General features: G+C 34.9%; 1 protein-coding gene across 1 annotated transcript; it reads right to left on the bottom strand.

Moving 5' to 3' along the window:
* Window positions 1-222: 222 nt before the first annotated feature.
* Window positions 223-19,081, bottom strand: LOC111062072 (ribosome biogenesis protein WDR12 homolog). The gene is made up of 9 exons (XM_039440808.1): window positions 18,657-19,081; window positions 18,072-18,157; window positions 15,881-16,097; window positions 14,221-14,361; window positions 13,003-13,178; window positions 5,992-6,074; window positions 3,708-3,954; window positions 1,390-1,522; window positions 223-570 (listed from the first exon to the last, which is right to left on the bottom strand). The coding sequence occupies exons 1-9, from the start codon at window positions 18,722-18,724 to the stop codon at window positions 399-401; spliced, it is 1,323 nt and encodes a 440-aa protein (XP_039296742.1). The 5' UTR covers window positions 18,725-19,081; the 3' UTR covers window positions 223-398.
* Window positions 19,082-21,716: the final 2,635 nt, after the last annotated feature.

Genomic DNA, 21,716 nt, shown 5'->3' with positions numbered 1-21,716 from the left:
ATACTCAAACTATTTTTTTGATGAGCATGAGCAAAAGGTTTTGCTCACGTTTATTAATAGAAAATGAAGCAAATGCTCCATATTTTAGAAGTATAAGCAAATGCTCAACTTTATTCATATGACCCATTGCATTATCATTCATCTCATCATCACCTAGGCTTAAAATACTTATAGAAAGTCGCCTTTGTAAAATAACAAATAAATAAATAAAAATAAATTGAATCAATAGTTATAGCGTTGTTTATTGAACGACTGAGAAACCCGGCCATCAATCAAATGAATCAATACAAATAACAAGAAAATACATTTTATTCTCTGATACCTACAACATGGCATCCAAATTCATGTTTTATAAATGTTTAAAAATCGTAGATTCTTATATAAATCTACACCTTGTCTCAAACCATATCATTGTCGTATTTCTTATCACTGATTTGACTGATTTTGTTTGTCCTATACATGCGTAGAGTGTTGTCGGCTCCACCCGAAACAATGTATTTAGCGTCTGACCAATCCGAGCAAAACACTTTCTCGTCATGCCCCAGCAGTTCGTAGAGTGCAACTTTGCAACTGAAAAACAAAATGACGGATCAATAAAAAAATAATTGCGTTGCATATCCATACTTTTTCACTAATGAAATAAAATTCAATGCATTTTCTTGAATTTTATAACACTTACCCCCAGTTGCACAACAGTCGGTTAACTTTTAATCACGATTAAATCCTATATTTTAATCGTGATTAGCGCTAACCGATGGGCTTTGGTTGCACAAAACAGAAATCTCAAGCGATAACAGTGATTAAACTAAACGGCATAAAAAATCTTAATTCTGATTAGTTGGTACCATTTTAACCGCGATTATCTGAAATGAAAAAAAATTTGGTTGCACAGTGGTGAAAATCGAAAAATAACGCCGGTTAAACTAATTGACGATATACTTCATGTGAGAAATTGGAGGCCGGAGGCAAGGGATTGAGATGGTTGGAGAGACAGGATTGAGGATGCTGTAGGAACATCGAAGAAGAACAACAATAAACTAATTGACGTATAATATTTTTAACAGGCCATTCACGGGGAATTAAATCAACTTAAATCGAATTAAATAGACTTCATGATTTGAAAATGAATTCTCATAACTGAGAGAATTCTAATAACTGATTAGATATTTATTTCATCATATTTATTCACAGGCTGCAAACAATTTGACAACGGTGTGGAGTTGGGAAGGATAGAGACAAGGATAGCAATACCAATGTTAATCAGGTGCTGACTATATAATACGAATCTCACTATAGGAAGATGATACGAGGATGATAGACAAGGATAGCAACACCAATGTTAATCAGGTGCCCATTTTACAACGTGAATGAATCTATCATTAGACTTACTTTCTGGTGTCCCACAGCTTGACGTGTTTATCATAGGCTCCAGATATGAAGAGATTCTCTTCACTGGAAGACCATCTAACTGTCTGCACCCACTCGGAATGAGACAGGAATGAGGATTTTATCAAGGTTCCGTCTGTGAAATAAAACAAGAAATTTAATTATCAACACAATAAAAATGAAATGATCAAGCTTAATAACTAGTAGTTCTGTGAACAGTAGACCTCGCGCATTTATAAACCACATTCTCCTCTAATACTGTCCATCAGAGTAGATGACATGAATCAAGAATAATCTATTGTCACAAACAAAATAATTGTATTCACAAAAGTCACTTCATAAGGATACAAGAACATTGATACTTTTTATACAAGTACACGTTATATATTATAATATTACAAATTAAAATACAAAAGTAACACACGTATTATTAAAATACGTCCTGTCGTGTCGGCGAGATATCGGTGTATAAACGACTAATGGCTGTTTGGGTTGTAGTATCGACAATGCTAACTAGTAGTTCTGTGAACAGTAGACCACACGCAGTATTCTCATCCACAAGTACCTGATTGAAACTATAGACCTTATGGAAATACAGCAATAGACTGGCTTCTCCACACATCTGTGTAATCACTTGTGAGCTGATTTATGATGAATAATTCTAAAGTCTGATTTTTATTCTAATATTGGCGTATGAAGGAGGCTCCTTTTTCCTTTTATATTTATCCTTGAAATGCAAAATTTCCAAAACCTTGTATATACGTCGACGCGCAATTAAAAAAGGAACATAAATGTCAAATTTCATGAAAATCTATTACCGCATTTCGCCGTAAATGCGCAACATATGAACATTTAAACATTAAGAGAAATGCCAAACCGTCGATTTGAATCTTAGACCTCTCTTCGCTCGGTCAATAATTTGATGTAAACAGCTATATTCTGCTATCATCAAAAGCTTACCGAATTGTCGGGAGAAAATACTATGCTACTTCAAGTTATCTTATAGTCCACACAACAGCTTTATTTTCAATAAGTTACATTGAGATATTGAATTGCATGCGTCATTGCATGCAATTTATAATCCACTCAACAGATGATTTATGATAAATAATTCTATAGTCTGATTTTTACTCTAATATTGGCGTATGAATGAGGCTCCTTTTCCTTATATATTATCCTTGAAATGCAAAATTTCCAAAAAATTTATAATTGGAAACGTTTTTCCTTGACGAAATGAAACATTCCTAAATAATTCAAAATTGCTGAAACTTAACTCTATTTTCTCTTTATTTAATTTCGTGTTCAATTTTCTAGTTTTTAATTTAATTTAAACGTGGCCCCGTTTCGCAAAGCCAATTTTCTGAGTCCAGCTGTTAAAATTCTAGAGCTTGGCTAAATCCCGAGCTCGGAAACTGGCCCTAACCAATCAGAGAAGCCGTCTTTTCAAAAAAGCCTTTTACAGCCTTTTAAAGTTACATTAAGATATTGAATTGCATGCGTCATGGCATGCAATTTATAGTCAACTCGACAGCTGATTTATGATGAATAAGTCTGATTTTCACTCTAATATTGACGCATGAAGGAGACTCCTCTTTCCTTTAATATTATCCTTGAAATGCAAAATTTCCAAAAACCTTGTATTTACGTCGACGCGCAATTTAAAAAGGAACATACCTGTCAAATTTAATGAAAATCTATTACCGCGTTTCGCCGTAAATGCGCAACATATAAACATTTAAACATTAAGAGAAATGCCAAACCGTCGACTTGAATCTTAGACCTCACTTCGCTCGGTCAATTATAATGCTTTTACACCAGAGTTTAAAACAAAAGTTTTCAACTTAAATGAATAACATTTTCTTTTGGCTGCTAGTTTTTTATTAACAAAAGTTAATAACATTGTCACATGTTTTGTCTGCAGCTGTAGTTATTAGGGAACAGCTGTAGTTGTAGGGTAGGGATGCTGGGCGAGGGGGTTGCTGGGAAGATAGTAGCCTGTTATTAACGATAAAAGAGGCTTTTGTCATTAACATAACACATTTCCTTTGATCTTTACCGACTCTCGATGGATAACATGAATCTTGTTAATAACAATTTTCTGTTAAAAACATGAGTTATTAACTTTTTCAAGAGAATTTTTTGCCGATTCAGTCAAATTGACAACTTTTTATTGATAATGCATGTTACCAACTCCGGTGTAAACGAAACTAAACATGATGTTATTAACTTTTGTAATTAACATCAGTTGATAACAAAAAATTTAAAAACTTATGTTATTAACTCCGGTGTAAACGCAGCTTAAGATATTATTCTATTCTAACCTGCAGATTTGGGATCATAGAGCCTGATAGTCCTATCAGCTGATGCAGTTATGAGATAACCAGTTTTGGGACCACAGTGGCAGTCGAAGAAGGTTTTGTTGCCAGATATTTCAGTGGCTACACTGCCGTACTCGACGTCCCAGATCTTCAGGGTGTGGTCCCACGATGACGTCACAAGCTGGGACGAGGTCTTCCATTGGACGCTGGAAATTGCTTCTTTGTGACCTTTCAAGGTTAGGAGGGGTGTCTGTAACACACAAAAATATTTCTTAATTAAACTAGTACTTCTGTGAACAGTACACCTCGCGCTCAGTAAGTTACATTGCCCTGTTATGTTTTCTCAAAAAATTAATGAATAATTTATCAATTTAAAATGTCTAGAAAAAATCCTAAAAAAACATAGTTTTCTGTCCTATCGTACTGTGACGTGTCGTCCCGAAATGTGAGTGTGAGCGCTGTTATCAGGTCTGGCTGCCGTCGATACGCCAATCCAATCAACCCATCAGACAACATTCTGTGTTGGCGAAAAATCGGTGTGTTGAAATTAACAAAATAAACTACCATAATGCTGATTTCCAACAAACTTCATTTCTCATTTTTCATGATTTTAGAAATCAATTTATTCTCAATAATATTTATTGCAATTTTGATCACCAGATTAAAAAAGGAAAATGTAAAAAAAATGTTTTCTATTAATAACTCCAAACTCAAAACTAAAATCATGGCCTCAGCTTGATGGAAAGACAAAGTTAGTAGACAACTGTCTACTAACGTTGATGAAAAGATACATTTTCAAGATGTTCGATGTTTTTGAACGGGTAGTATTATAGTTCACTTGACAGCTGATTTATGATGAATAATTCTATAGTCTGATTTTTACGGTAATACTGGCGTATGAAGAACGTTCCTTTTTCCTTTTATATTATCCTTGAAATGCAAAATTTCCAAAAACCTTGTATATACGTCGACGCGCAATTTAAAAAGGAACATACCTGTCAAACTTCATGAAAATCTTACCGCGTTTCGTCGTAAATGCGCAACATATAAACATTTAAACTCAAGAGAAATGCCAAACCGACGACTTGAATCTTAGACCTCACTTCGCTCGGTCAATAAACTAGTGACCCTCTAGGTTGGAGAACTCGCTCAAGAACTGTTAATCTTTGAAGCCGCAACTTTTAATGATAGTGCAGCCACGGACAATGGACAAGATTAAGAGATTGATGAAGAGTTCGATCAAGATTTGGATGAAGGTTTAATGATATCAAATGCAGAACACGTCATAGAAATCCGTACTTGATTCTCATCTTAATTTAGAAATTGAAATCTCATCTTGATCATTCAGAATGAATTATAGACTGCCTTTCATATTATCCTATTGTATTATGCGACCAATTTATATATCTCGTTATTTTTATATCTAACGAGCTTCGCTCGTTATTTATTTATTGACATTTGATCACAAACCTAGCACAATTCTTTAAAATGATTGGGGAAGTACAAACAGCACAGTCAAAAACTGTTTCTTTCCCGAATTTTGATTTATAAACTATAAATAGTCCAGAAAGTAGGTTATGTTCCATACACTTGAATTCAGGTTCAATTTTCTGTTCAAATGTTTAAAAAAAAAATTATAATTCAGATTATATAAACAATCAAATTGAATAACAAAATAACACTCACTAATCACTTGAAATTGTCAAATAATGATCAACTTTGAAAAGTATGATATACTCTAGTTTAGGAGGATTATCATGTCATGTCAACAAATCAGATTATGTTGATCAAATCGATTAAATTGTCTAGCTAAATAAAATTTCTCGCTGATTGATTTTGATTACACAGCTGGAAATAGTTCTGTCTCTCTCCCAAACAGGCACACGCATCTTCTGTTATCGAGAGGCGACGAAATTATCATCTGTTTTCCAAGGATGATTTATCCTATTAATGTCGTTCAGCGAGTTTTCCAAAGAATGAGACCTAGTGCAATCGAATCTTTATATCATAAACCTACTATGTTCCAAATTTCGTCAAAATCGTTAGAGCCGTTTTCGAGATCCGTAAAACATAATTAACCAGATATAAAAATAACCAGATATATACAGAAATTGCTCGCTTAATATAATAGGATAATGAAATTGAATTGAATGTTATATACTCGTATAACATTGTTAGATAAAATAATAAGTTAGCCTTGTACTATTTTTCTTTCAGATTCATTTTTTTTAATTAAAATTTTTTTATGAAGTTTTATTTAATTTCAAATAGTTTTTGTATAACTTACACGAGTCTGGGATTTTGAGCAGGTCTTTTTCGATTTTTTGTTGGACGATTCCTCCAAACTGTTGTCATCCGTTCTATGCAGAGCTGAAAGGGAATAAATAAAATAAAGTGAGTAATTCAACAATTTATATCAATAGATGATGAAAAAATTGGAAAGAGGAAAACCAACGTTTTGATAATTTGTCATTGTATCCACAAAATTCAACCAATGTTAATTTGGGCAAACGTTTAGCTATCATTAAGCTTTCATATCTCACTTGGGACCGGTTTCCGAGCTCGGGATTCAGCTAAGTTCTAGACTACTTTCAACAGCTGGAACCGATTTTCAATCAACATTTGGAAATGTGTAGTAAGAGCTTGTTCACATGACAGCGACTTACGCTCGTTTGTCGCGCGGTTGGCAAATCGCTCGATTTGCCAGTCTCGTACACATGACAGCGATTCATGAGCGGTTTGCCCTCGGTTAAGTCTGAGATTACAACCGCCGCGATTCGCCGGCGACTACTAAAACCAAGCGATCGCGCGACAACCGAGTTGTAAATCGCTGAGTAAATCGCTGTCATATGAACAGGCTCTAAGGGCTATAAGCCTGTTTTTCCATTTTCAATGGTTTTATGATAATGTGTTTTTATATTTGTTGAATAAATAAATGAATAAATTCACTCACCAACTATATTTTTTCTAAATAATGAATGGCTCAACATACGGAAGTAAAACTTTGCACAATCATTTATGACAACTAGACAGAGCTACAACAAAAATATTATTACTATTTTACAAATTTATTTTTTTTAAATGGCGGCTATTAAAAATTTCATATCCTGAATACCAAAAAAAAACATTGATTTTACCAAAAATAACTTTCACTTGGTAAATTTAATTACAAATCGATTGACTCCTGTTTTTTCAAGATAGAACAAATATTATTGGCCGGTTTCCGAGTTCGGGATTTAGTCAAATTCTAGACTTTGAACAGTTGGATCCATAAAATCGGCTTTCCTAAACGGGACGCAGTCGTAGTCCACGTTCAAATTAAATTTTGAGACACTAGAGAATTCAACACAAAATAAAATTTTGAACTATTCAGGAATGTTTCATTTCGTCAAGGAAAAACGTTTCTAATTTTGAAGAAATTACAAAACTACGACTACGCCCCGTTTCGGAAAGCCAATTTTCTGACTCCAGCTGTTTAAAGTCTAGAACTTAACTAAATCCCGAGCTCGGAAACCGGCCAATAATATTTTGTTCTATCTTGAAAAATCAGGAGTCAATCGATTTGTAATTAAATTTATTAAGTCAAAGTTATTTTTTGTAAAGTCAATGGTTTTTTGAGTTTTCAAGAAATAAAATTTTCAATAGCCGCATTTTTTTAAAATAAATTTGTAAAATAGTGATAATTTTATACAATAATCAACTTCATATTATAAATTATATTTTCGAACACTTCATACGCTAGATTCAAGTTTATATATTACATCCCTGATTAAGCTGATTTACGACTCACACTGGCGCACAAGGAATCTTCCTTTTGCCGGTGTTTTTGCCTCACCTACTGTACTTATGCATGTGATCATAAATTGAATCTTCATTTTAAAACTATTGTTTGTAATGTAAAGGATATCATTTCGTTATTATATCCAATTAAATAAATGTATGTATCTTGATTTAAGTGCAGTAGCATATACTTATATTTATTTTTTGTAAAGCTTTTTTGTATTTTGTTTTTGGCAAATAAATTCATTCATTCATTCTGTTGTAGCTCTGTCTAGTTGACATAAATGATTGTGCAAAGTTTCACTTCCGTATGTTAAGCCATTATTTAGAAAAAAATATAATTATTGAGTGAATTTATTCATTTATTTATTCAACAAATACAAAAATCATAAAACGATTGGAAATGGAAAAACAGGCTTATAGCCCTATATCCCATTTCTAAATACTGATTGAAAATTGGTTCGAAAAGGGTTTTGATGCATCAGAACTTTCAAACACCAATATTTTTAGTCCTCATATTATTATTACAAAAACTTTTAATTTGGAACGTTAATGAAGGAAACTAATTCAAACTCTTCACTGTAGTCATGAGTTGAAAACTTTGGAAATCTATACTATAATAAAGGAAAGAACTGGCTTATACACGTACAGGATAGGAAAATTATGTTTGACGCATCATCATGTCTGAACCACTGGACAGATTGAAATTTTGCATTCAGATTCATAATCAACCGAGGATGGTGATAGGTCTATTTTCACATTCACGAGAGAGGTAGAGTGGGATCCTCCCCAATTGAATCCTTCAAGTCAGCGAATTTTGTCGCGATCGCTCTTGTTGAGGACTAAGTCAACATCAGTCCCAACAATAGCGGCTGTAGACTCCAAATCTCCGGACAAGAGTCGCAACAGAAGGATGTTCAAGCAGGTTGGTTTGAACAGAGTCGAACCCAATGCCTTGATTGATAGAAAGGCAGAGTTATCATATATTCCAAGACAAGCATCCTGGGATGACATAGTTGATCACTGTGATGGAATGAACAGCTCTGAACGACAGACCGCGATTTATGCTTCAACTGTCAGAGCAAAGACTTCGCACTCCGAGAAAGTTGTGGAAGTTAGGATGGAACGAATGCCATCTCATGGCAAATCAGATGTTAGCCTCACGGTCAACACAAAGAGGATAACCCAAGGTAGGAAATCATTCTCTGAAGACAATACATCACTCCCGCCACGCCCAACAAACAGGAAGGTGGTAAGGAAAGATTCAATGCCACCATTGACTGACATGGAGGTGGAAAAGTTAACACACCCTTTGACTGTCAAAGAAATAGTCCCACAGGGTCCCAGACCAGGCCCATCTAAAAATATGGATCCGGTGCTGTGCCACCGCAACATAACACCAGGCAAGCGCAGACGAGCAAGTCGACCACGTATAAAAGTCCGGTTACCAGATGGACAGTGTAATATGTGCCCGTGGACCAGGCATAGATGACGCTCATAGTGAGTGGCATACACCTCTAAAGGTGATGCCTAAGAGGTGTACACCTCTTAAGGTGATGCCTAGATGGCTCACGCCTTTTAAGATAGTGCCACGGAGGGCTCCGATCCCCCCCCCCCACCAAGTAGGAGAGGGATGTCACAAAGTAAAATTGTGACGGGAAAATGTTGCAAAATAAATATTAATATTATTAAAAGACGCTCGGCTATCAGCAAGCTAGCTGATCGCGGAGATTAGGAGGGTACCGATGGCGCACCATCTTCCGCGCATCGAGTGACTCTTACCGCCTCTGGCGGCGGCGCAACTTCATCCCCTCTACTTTGGGAGAGTATATAAACGCTGGTCGAGCCCCAAACCACCAGCATTCCGCTCCCAACCTTCCTGCTCCTTGTACAGCAGCCCGTTGGCTGCCGTACGACCCTCTCCTCTCATCCTCCCAGGGCACAGCGGCCCGTTGGCTGCCGTCCCTTTCCACCTACCCTCCAGGGCACCGTTGGCTGCCGTCCCTATCCATCCATCCATCCTCCCAGGGCACCATCTTCCGCGCATCGAGAGGACTCTTACCGCCTCTGGCAGCGGCGCAACTTCATCCCCTCTACTTTGGGAGAGTATATAAATGCCAGATGAGCCCCAGACCACAACATTCCGCTCCCAACCTTCCTGCTCCTTGTACAGCAGCCCGTTGGCTGCCGTCCCTATCCATCCATCCTCCCAGGGCACAGCGGCCCGTTGGCTGCCGTCCCTATCCTTCCATCCTCCCAGGGCACAGCGGCCCATTGGCTGCCGTCCCTTACCGTCTATCCTCTACGGGCACAGTGGCCCATTGGCTGCCGTCCCTCCCGTCTATCCTTCCTCTTCCTACTATACTGGAGCGGAACCGAGGCCGTAAGGCCAATACAAAGTTACCTCGAAGTGGTGTCATCAGAGTAGAGAGCGACCTTCACGCCGTCAGAAGCACCAGGAGGTGCTGTCCACACCAGCTAAGATACAAAGAAGGAAGAAGAGGAACTTCGACTTGCCTCCTCTCCCCGCCCACATTACGACTGAGCTATGTCGGCCAGGAGCAACACCTGGGTATCAATCACCTACCTCTGGAGGTACTCAGGGTGTACGTGATAAGGGATATCGGAGTATGTAGGAAACTCATTTTCCTTTCATATTATCCTTAAAATGCAAAATTTCAAAAACCTTGTATATACATCAACACGCAGATAAAAAAGGAATATTCTTGCCAAATCTCATCAGGGTGACCACCCATTTTAAAATGAAAAATTCATGAGTAATTCCCGGTTTTCCAGAGATTTCAAATTTTCCAGGTAGAGTATCCACGGTACTTGAGGATCAAGATACATTCGTATATAATTTATTATGGAAATCTTCAGTCTGATTTTTGAAGAATTGCGAATAGCATATTTAAATTTCCTAATATATCAATAATTGAATGACAAGAATATCGATGTTTTTAGATATTTTTTTTTAGGTTAGGTAGTTCAAAAACATTGCCAATTATTATTATTGCTAGCCAACAAGTATTTTTAATAATTGAGGTGGTATACGGAAAAAGGACACATAGAGCAAAATTGTGTTTTGAGAAAATCGCATTTAAGGTTTAGTTTGGATAGATCAATGTATTTAATGATTGAATTAAACATTCTCTTAGTACCAAATCAACAACATTCATTATATTGATCTCATGTTGATCAAGAATTTTTCATGATTATATTTCTAATTTATTCCAATAAATATGTTTGAAAAGTTGCTTATATGTGCCCTTTTTCCAAAGACAAATTTATTCTGTACAAATTTGGGTTGATCAACTGGAAAACACAGGTTATTCAATGCTAAATCAATCATTCTGTACTTGAATAGTTCTCAATCCAGTCTTTGTCTTCATTATTGAGGAATATAAACTGGGACATCTTCGATTTTTCACTACTCACTTCAGGGTAGGGCATCACTCGTGGTTGAATGTCATGAACAGGAACTTTCAAGTATTTGAATGGTTTGAAATTCACAGGATTGAAGCTTTCAGAGCACAGCAAAGAACCATCTTGTTTTATCTTAATAATAACATATTTCATTATAGTGAACTTATTTGACTTTGATGAAGGTTTTGACAGAAACATAGGAAGCAATAGTCTCACTGACCGCCAAATCCCTCCTTGACACAGCTGTCTATAAACAGTTGTACCAACATCAGTTAGTTTTCAAGATTTTTGTTTGAGATTTTCAGGTTACATGCAGAACAAGATGGCCGATCTAATAAAGCAATCTCCGGAAAACATAGAACTATATGCCCTTCGTATACCGCCTCAATTGAGTTTATTGTTACTGTACACTTCTTTACTAAATTAATTTAAATTTATGAAAAATCCATGAGTAATTGGAAAAAATTCATGACGAATTCACGGGATTTTTCCCGGTTGGTAAAATCATGAGGAATTTCACTCCATTCATTCCAGCTTACAATTTCAGATCGCCATCAAATTACCGTGTTTCCAGGACAGACCTAATAGTATGTCGTAGACAGTTCCCCTATGTAATAAATAAATTGATTAACCTGTTACCCGAAAATTTAATTTTAGATAGCATCACTAAATCTAATACTGAAAAAGTAATTGATTGGATTAAATCAACAAATGTTTTTCACCTAATTCACAACACAATTTGATTTTTGAATGAAAAAGACTAAGAATTTGTCAAAAACCACAGATTTATTGATACTTAGAAAGACCGGTTTCGGTTATTACACCATTGTCAATCTCTGATAAACTGTCATTTCTCATAGAGTTTATCAGAGATTGACAATGGTATAATAACCGAAACCTGTCTTTCTAAGTATCAATAAATATGTGGTTTTTGACAATTTCTTAGTCTTTTTCATTCAATATGAATAATTACCACAATATCAACTTCTCAACTACACAAAAAAAACAATATGATTTCTATTTCTCTAGTATTGCCATCAAACTTACATACAGTATAAATAATTAAATATGTAAATATGTGTTTTCCCCACTTTCACCTTGATTGAATTGTATAGTTATAATTATTATAGTTTAAGCTTACCTTGTTGAATCAAAGTTTTTCCATTGGAAGTAATAGTATCGTTTTCTGTTTTGGTACTCGTCACCGGCACTCAAACAGTGGTTTTGCAGGTTTCGCCGAATTAGTATATTATTATGTTAAAAAATTATACTTCTTATTCTAAATATTACATTTTGTAATCTGTATTTATTTGTGAACATTTTTTGTAGGGCAATAAATTTGATTTGAATTCAAGGTTCTCCCGGTTTTCCCGGTATGTGGCCACCCTGCCCATAGAATTCTATAAACGCGTTTGGCCGTAAATGCGTTATATCATAGAGAAACAATAGCGTAAGTAGATATCCCATGGTATAGGGCGTTTATGTCGCAACTTTTATTGTTATCTTAAGTAGATTACTGTCGATTATTGTCGATTTTTGCTGTTTTGACCGGGTAAGAGTGTATGAAGGGCACAATATTGATTGATTGATTGAGTACTTTATTTATGTAGATTACAATATATACTGGCTTATACACTTATATACAATAGCTTACAATACAGCAAAATTATAGATGAATTTAGAATAAGACTAAGAAAATAATTATTGAACTGTATATGATATGAAAAAGAAATTTGTAATATAATAACTATAGATAATAATTGAATTGTTATGCATCTACATAAATTGGCGGAGCTTTGGACATATCAATGTCCATTCCTCGGAAAGAATATTAAAACGTTAATATGTTAATATGAGAGACTACCAGCGTCATAAAGCTTCACAGGAAAAAACTACTTGGACTATCAGCTTGAGATAACAGTAAAAGTTGCGACATAAACTGTCGCGTGACTAAGTTGCGTCCTATACCATGGGATATTTACTTATGCTATTGTTTCTCTATGGTTATATATAGGCTACATACATTCATACAGACAAGAGAAAATCCTAGTTAAAACATGGACCTCACTAGGTTCGGTCAATTGATACTCACAAGCAGACCACACTTTAAGCAGCGAGTCCCATCCTCCTGTAGCGAATCTCTCGGCATTTTGGTCGACTGCTATACTCTCCAGTCCTCTCTCGTGGCCTCTGCACACGTGGATACAGTCCACCGAATTGCTACCTGTGTTCCACTCCCACAGCATTGCTGTTTGGTCGTGAGAGGCACTGCAAAATACAGAAAACACATTCAATTTTATTTATTCACACACACACACACACACACACACACACACACACACACACACACATAAGATACATCAATATGAAATAAAAATTAATTACATCAATAAAAAACATTACAGTATAAAATAAATAACATAAATATGAGAACACATTACAATATTTGAAGGCAAATTATACATGTTATGTGGTGAAGAAGGGTAGAGGATCAAAAGTTGATTGATTGATTCATTGATTGAGTACTTTATGTAGATTACAATATATACTAGCTTATACACTTATATACAATAGCTTACAATACAGCAAAATTATAGATGAATTTACATAATATAGACTAAGAAAATAATTATTGAACTGTATATGATATGAAAAAGCAATTTGTAATATAATAACTATAGATAATAATCATATTGTTATGCATCTACATAAATTGGCGGAGCTTTGGACATATCAATGTCCATTCTTCGGAAAGAATATTAAAAATATCCTCCCCACTAACTCTCTACCAAAAGTTCTTCCAACTATGGCTATCCATGTCATAGGAAGGCTTTTGATCCTTGGAATTTTTGGAAAGGATTGGGAAAGGTATGTGATAGAGCACAAGTAGGGGAAGTGAGCGCACTAATCAGAAAAGTTCTCTGTTAACTTTCTCAAAGGTAGAAGGAGTAGTTAATTTTGATCAAAGCATTGATATCTGTTTTTACTTTTTTTGTTATCTTGGCACAGCTAATAATTTGTTCAGGAATTTTATTTATAATTTTAGTGCTTAAATATATGAGTTGTCTTCTAATATTTTCAATGTTAAGGCTCAACTCACACTTACGCGACTCAAGTCGAGAAGAGACTGCGACTCTAGTCTCTTCTCGACGCAGCATGTGTTTTCAAATGGTGTTTTAAATCAAGTTTTAAAATAGACCCTTGCGGGGCACGGGTTTCCTGCTAGTTATAAATATTATTATAAATCATTGTATAAATAATATTGATAATTCTAATAAAATAACAAATTGGAAAAAATGATTTTTTTTACCTGACAAAAGAAGCAATGGTATCATTCTGAGATACCCAAGCCACTGATTTCACAGCTCCTGTATGACCAGGTATCGTAAGAATATGTTTTCCCTTCTTAGTCCACAGATAAACGTTGTTATCGTAGCATCCAGATAGAATCCTGAAAAACATAAAAATAAATTAAAACGATAATAATTGACAATGACTAAATTCCAGTATTTCACTTCACTAAAGTATTATATCTCATTGAATAGGAACTCAATTTTTTATAAAATTATTTTGATTGGAAATATTGTGTTCATTGCCTAATTAGCATCATCAACATTATTACAATTTAAGGTGGGTACTGATACACCAAAGTGAGGTCCACGTTATAATGGCAGTGGAGAAAGATAGCAGAACAACGTTGCCGATCCTCTGTCTTGTCAATGCCTTCTATAGACGTTAGCTGAAACATGTTTATTGGTGTAAAATTTACTGTTTATTCTCATTTAAAATAATCAATTATATTTTATTAAGCAAGAAATTATATTTTTCAATGAATTTTAATGACTACGATGAAATATTTTGTTGATTTATTATTAATTCTACATTGTTAAAAGACGATCTGGCAAAACAGAGCAAAGCAAGAAAGAGATAGCGCTATGAATGATAGACAAGGATAGCAATACCATTGCTAATCGAACACTGCCATTATAACGTGAACCTCATTATAACAGACAGACAGACAAAGATATTTATTTTTAAAAAATGCACTTTACAAAGTAATAATCGTATGTACTCATTTTCAATACAAGACAACAACGAAGAATAAAAACAACCTTATGAATACACTAAGCCAAATAAATCTTTAGAAAATGGTATGCATGGGTAAAAAATTCCTGTGCGCAAACCAGAGTTGCATATTATAAGTTTTTTTATTTACAGAAAAGTAGATAATAATGTTATAGAGAAGAGATAGCATGAAAAGATATCCCATGGTATTGGTAGTTTATGTTCGAAATTCCAAGCCGATTTCTTGTAAACTCAAGCCCCACTGATTACTGTCGACTACTGTCTATTATTAGTGTGTTATTGGGAGTGTAAGAGTGTAAGAAGGGCACAATATGAGAGACTACCAGCGTCACATAGCTTCACCAAAAACAACTACTATGACTATCGGCTTCAGTTAACACTCACATTTGAAACATAGACACCCTATACACTGTCTATTATTAGTGTGTTGTTGGGAGTGTAAGAGTGTAAGAAGGGCACAGTATGAGAGACCAGCGTCACATAGCTTCACCAAAAACAACTACTAGGACTATTGGCTTCAGTTAACTCTCACATTTGCAACATAGACACCCTATACACTGTCTATTATTAGTGTGTTGTTGGGAGTGTAAGAGTGTAAGAAGGGCACAGTGTGAGAGACTAACAGCGTCACATAGCTTCACCAAAAACAACTACTAGGACTATCGGCTTCAGTTAACACTCACATTTGCAACATAGACACCCTATACACTGTCTATTATTAGTGTGTTGTTGGGAGTGTAAGAGTGTAAGAAGGGCACAGTATGAGAGACTACCAGCGTCACATAGCTTCACCAAAAACAACTACTAGTCCAATACATATGACTCACTCTGTATATACAAAATAAAACTGTGTTTATTCAAAAATAAATAAGAAATGAACTCACCAATTTCCTTTGACATGAACCGACGACACCCAGTCATCATGCATCAAACAGTCTTCCGGTTCGGGCGACGGAAATTTCTCAAAGTATTCGATATCGATAACATTCTCAGTCGATAGTCCGACTTCCGATACATGCTTATCGAGCGGCTGTCTAAGTAGAACATTGGATATGGCAAAGTCGAATAGAACCGATTTATGTGAGTCGTCTATGGAGGTTTCTGGAAAGAATATGAAGATTGCAAAAATTGTAAAATGAATAGTAATGTGATGAAATGGTTGATAAAAATTATGAAATGAATAGTAAAAATTACGAAATGAATAGTAAAGTTATGAAATGGTTATAGTGAGGTCCACTTTATAATGGCAGTGGATAAAGATAGAAGAATAGCGATGCCGATTCTCTGCATTAATTAATTATATTTCTACACTGTCAAAAACATAAATGGCATCGTTGTGGACCTAGAAAAGGATAGTACCACCGGCTTTGTCGAATGATAGACAAGGATAGCAAAACCAAAGTTGAACAAATACTGTCATTATAACGTCGACCTCACTATAGTAAAAATTATGAAATGTAAAGTAAAAATTATGAAGTAAACAGTTAATATTAAACAGATATACCAATCTCAGCTATCCTCTATAGAAGTTAGTGCCACGGCAGAGAATCGGCAAGACTGTTCTTCTAATTTTCTCTAATGCCATTATAACATGGACCTCACAATAGTATCAGAGATTCCATAGTGAGGTCCACGTTATAATGGCAGTGTTTGATTAGCAATGGTATTGCTATCCTTGTCTATCATTCAACAAAGCGAATAGCGCTATCTCTTACTTGCTTTGCTCTGTTGCCAGAACGTCTTTCAACAATGTAGAATTAATAATTAATTCACAAAATATTTCATTTTAATAATGAAAATTCATTATGATATTATTGAAAAATATTATTTCTTGCTTAGTAAAATAATATCGGGGACCGAGCTTCGCTCTGGAGTACAAAAGCATAAAAAATTTATTACGAAATAAGAATTTATAATAACATTCATACAGAAATGTTCTATCTAATCACAGTAAATTGAGATTAATTCCCAGAGAAATGCAAAAATTTCCCTCACAAAGGCCCAGTTGCACAAAAGCCGGTTCAATTTTAATCTCGATTAATTTCACGTGAAGCAAATCAGAGAAGACCATTTCAAAAAGATGGATCTACTGGAATTAATCAGGATTGAAAATAACCCGGTTTTTTTGCAACCGGCACTAAGTACCTGATTGAATGATTACAAAAGTTCAACAGCTGAGTCATAATTTTGACACAGTGCCACACACATGAACTCGCTCATTCACTTCCTTCACCAACAGACGACGAAATAATTATAATCAGCTATTTTTTCCAAGGATAAATAATAATTATCATTTTAATGTCATTCAGCGTGTTTTCAAAGGGATAAGACCTAGTGCAATCGAATCTTTATATTATAAACCTACTATGTTCTGAATTTCGTGAGAATCGTTAGAGCCGTTTTCGAGATCCGGTGAAATACAAACATATAAACAAAAGTTGCTCGTTTAATAGAATAGAATAATTGATTATTTTAAACAAGAATTAACAGTTAGGTAATACTACATCAATAAACCTGTATCAGCTACCGTATATAAAAGGCATTGACAAGACAGAGGATCGGCAACGTTTTTCTGCTATCTTTCTCCACTGCCATTATAACGTGGACCTCACTATAGTAAGTTCATGAAATGGATAGTAAAGTTATGAAATGGTTAGTATAAATTTATGAAATAAAACATATAGTAAAACTTACGAAATTAGTAAAATTATGAAGTGAACAATATATATTAAATCAGATATACCGGTATCATCTATCCTCTAGTGCTACGGCAGAGAATCGGCAACACTGTTCCTCTAATTTTCTCTAATACCATTATAACATGGATCTCACTATAGCCTAGTATCAGAGATTCTAGGTCATTCATATTGTTACAGCTTCTATTGTGCGATTTATGCTCCAAAGTCAACATTGATTTGCTATCATTGTCTTTCATTGGACAAAGCCGATTTCTCTATCCTTTCCTAACTCCGCAACGTTGATACATTGTTTGTAAACTAGTAATATAATAAGGGAAAAATGCCTAAAAGAAACATTAAAAATTTAACTAATTTTGAAACATTAGTATAAACTTGCCATTCAAAAGTTCTTTTAGAAGAGCGTTCAATTCGTCACTAGCTATAGAGCATGGAACGGCAAAAGGTGTGTCAGGTACGGAATATCTGAAAAAGAATAAAAAGTTATTGAGGAAAAGATGGAAAACTGAAAGATAAGCATGAAAACTAAACCTTTTATCTACTAAAACTATTTATGTGGTAGGCTAATTTGTAATGAGTAGCCTAAATCAAAGTCTTGAGTAACAAGCTTACATGTAAATTACGTTTATATGCTTTCCATGCGTGTAGATACTAAAAACCGTTTAATAAAACCAGCTTTTAATATTTCATTATAACTTATTCCACATACATAAGTTTTGATAAATTTAATGTAAATGTTATAAACCAATAAAATTTGTTACAACCTAACCTCTAAACGCATGAAAACATTGACATAACCATGCTTCAATCAACGATGAACTAATCGATTTTCAAAATGAACTTTTGTTAAAAAATCTTGTTATTTTATTAGTTTAATTCATTACAACTGATATGTAATTTTTAAACAACCTAGAACCAGTACTAAACAATACAAAATTAATCAAAATATGTAGGTAGTACTTACTTTTCTTGTTTAGTAACGAAACGTATTTGAATTTGTGTTCCAGAAGAATACGTTGAAGTGGAAGCCATATTTGACAATAATATTTACATTAAAATGTTTCAAATAGTTTTTATTACAGTGTAATTACACTTTTCACAACACTGACTGTAGACATCAACAACGTGCTTGTTGAAATAAATTTTAGGTTAGGTTAATCACCTCAGCGATAGTTTCCGAGTCGAATATCAAAGGTCGATAATGTATCGATGTTTGACAGTGATAAGTCGATTTAAAAGAGCGGCAATTTAAAAATGATTTTGGTAAACTTGATACTTGTAGGGATGTCAATCCCGGGATTTTTCAGCGTCAATCCCGGGATTTTTGGGATTAGAAAACCTGGAATTGTGAATCGTATTTTTCCATTGTAGGCTATGGTTCGCATCATTGTTGTTGATTGGTTGCTATGCCTCTACGTTTGTTTCTGTTTACACAGCACCACAATTACCAGTCTAGCTAGACCAGTAAGGATAGAATGTATTACATTCTATTTATTATACTCTCTGGTCTAGACGGCGCAATATTCGCAATAGTGCTGAACAACCACCAACTATTCACTCTCTGTCTAATAATTATTCCCCAGTTCCTCTTCTCTTCTCTTTCTCGATCATAATTAGAATATCTAGTTGAAATAAATAATACAGTAGTTGGCTCTACGAAATTTCAGCTTTTAGTGGTAGTAGTGTAGTAGTGGTTCAGCTTTTAAAAAAAGTTACTCCAAATCTTGAAAACATTTATAGAAATATAATGTTAAATTACAATACTGTATTAAGGTATTCCTTAAAAGTATTTTTCCATTTCAATAATATTCTCTCCCTCTATAATGAGCCCTTTTTTATCTCCACACACTGTTACTGGACTTGTAATTGAGGAGGATCAATTGGTTGAAAATGCATGAAACTGATTTTTGCCAATCCCGGGATTGATATTGGATAATCCCGAAATTGGAAATCAGTCCTGGGATTGACATCCTGGTTTTACACCGAAGTTGATAACACGAGTTATTAACAAAAAGTTATTAACTAGACTGAATCGTCAAAAATTACTCTTGACAAAAGTTAATAACTCATGTTTCTAACAGAAAATTCCTTGTTATCAATATAATTGACTTCCATATGATTTCATTTAACGAGACTATTCATATGATATAACAGCCGGAATAAAAAGCAAAAAATAATTGTCTTCAAATTTGAATTGCAACATGTGTGTGATCATTAAAATAATGATCTTCATCTGATCTAATGTAAATAAATTATAATGCGTTTAAAACAAAAGTTTTCAACATGAGTTAATAACATTTTCTTTTCACTGCTAATTTTGTTATCAACAAAAGTTGATAACTTTGTCACGTGTTTTGTCTGCAGCTGTAGTTATTAGGGAACATCTGTAGTTGTAGGGTAGGGATGCTGGGCGAGGGGGTTGCGGGGAAGGTAGTAACCTGTTATTAACAAAAGTTACCGACTCTCGATGGATAACATAATTCTTGTTGATAACAAGGAATTTTCTGTTGAAAACACGAGTTATCAACTTTTTTCAAGAGAATTTTTTGTCGATTCAGTCAAGTTGACAACTTTTTACTAGTAGTTCTGTGAACAGTAGACCTCGCGCTCAGTGAGTTACATTGACCTGTTGTGTTTTCTCAAAAATTAATAAATAATTTATCAATTAAAAATGTCTAGAAAAAATCCTAAATAAACATAGAGCTTTCTGTCCTATATCGTACTGTGACGTGTCGTCCCGGAATGTGAGTGTACTTCATACTTCTCTCCTTAGTCATGACCAGATAACTGGATTGACTGTGTCAGAAAATGGACCTGACTTGGTCCTTGTCGTAGAGTTGACATAAAACTATGTCCGTAATAAACACTTATTTACGTTTATAAACTTAGTCAAACATATAAAAAACATTTAAGAATAGTAATATTTGAACTTTTCAAGATGGCCTTGCCTGTATGCATTACATTAATTATCTCTCGACGTTAGCTGATGTTTCTGGTGGCCTCAAAGTATTCCTCCACTGAATAGAATGGAGACTCTATTAACCAGTTTTTGATTTTTGTTCTGAAGCTCCTGTCGTCCAAGTTCTTCACACTGTCAGGTAAGGCGTTGTAAATCCTCAGGGCTAGTATTGGGAAACAATCCTTCTTCTTACTCAGCCTGCAGAAAGGGATGTCTATTTTCGCTTTCCCTCTGGTGTTGTAGGAGTGTCTGTCTTCTCTTCTTGTGAGCAAGTGGAAATTATCCCTTGCGTGCAACAGGGAGAGCCAGATATATTGATTGTATACCGTGAATATTCTCAGCTTGATAAAGATAGGTCGGCAGTGGTCCAAGTATCCCGCCGAATCTAGGATTCTTAGAGCCTTCTTCTGCTGGAGCAGTACATCTTTACAGCCTGGAGCGTGCCCCCATAACTGAAGTCCATAGTTGATATGGCTATGAAACATAGCAAAATACACCTCCACCAGATGCTTCCTGGAGATTAATGGCTTCAGACGTCTCAGTAGGTACATCACTCTGGCTAGTTTCCTACAGATGTTATCAATGTGGCTACTCCAGCCAAGTTTAGAATTTTTTAAATAGCTGCAGTAATTTAACTGTACAAAGGTAGCGTGTGAGCGCTGTTATCAGGTCTGGCTGCAACTGTCTACAACGTTGATGGAAAGATACAATTTTCAAGATGTTCGATGTTTTTGAACGGGTATTATTATAGTCCACTAGACAGCTGATTCATGATGAATAATTCTATAGTCAGATTTTTACGGTAATATTGGCGTAAGAAGGAGGCGCCTTTTTCCTTTTATATTATCCTTGAAATGCAAAACTTCCAAAAACCTTGTATATACGTCGACGCGCATTTAAAAAGGAACATACCTGTCAAATTTCATGAAAATCTATTACCGCGTTTCGCCGTAAATGCGCAACAAAAAAACATATAAACAAACAAACATTAAGAGAAATGCCAAACCGTCGACTTGAATCTTAGACCTCACTTCGCTCGGTCAATAACTTGGATAACTCATGTTA

This window comes from Nilaparvata lugens, chromosome 14, assembly GCF_014356525.2.
Source record: "Nilaparvata lugens isolate BPH chromosome 14, ASM1435652v1, whole genome shotgun sequence".
Classification (NCBI taxonomy): Eukaryota; Metazoa; Arthropoda; class Insecta; order Hemiptera; family Delphacidae; genus Nilaparvata; species Nilaparvata lugens.
The sequence above is the reverse complement of the archived record's forward strand: the minus strand, read 5'-3'. Positions and strand labels throughout refer to the sequence as shown.

Bases quoted from the DNA above. Each gene is read 5' to 3' on its own strand.
- LOC111062072 (XM_039440808.1), bottom strand. From the start codon at position 18,724: ATGGCTTCCACTTCAACGTATTCTTCTGGAACACAAATTCAAATACGT. The intron at 14,362-15,880 runs GTGAGTTCATTT...TATGTTTTTCAG, and splicing joins GTTCATGTCAAAGGAAATTG to GATTCTATCTGGATGCTACG. The intron at 3,955-5,991 runs GTAAGTTATACA...TGTGTGTTACAG, and splicing joins GCTCAAAATCCCAGACTCGT to ACACCCCTCCTAACCTTGAA.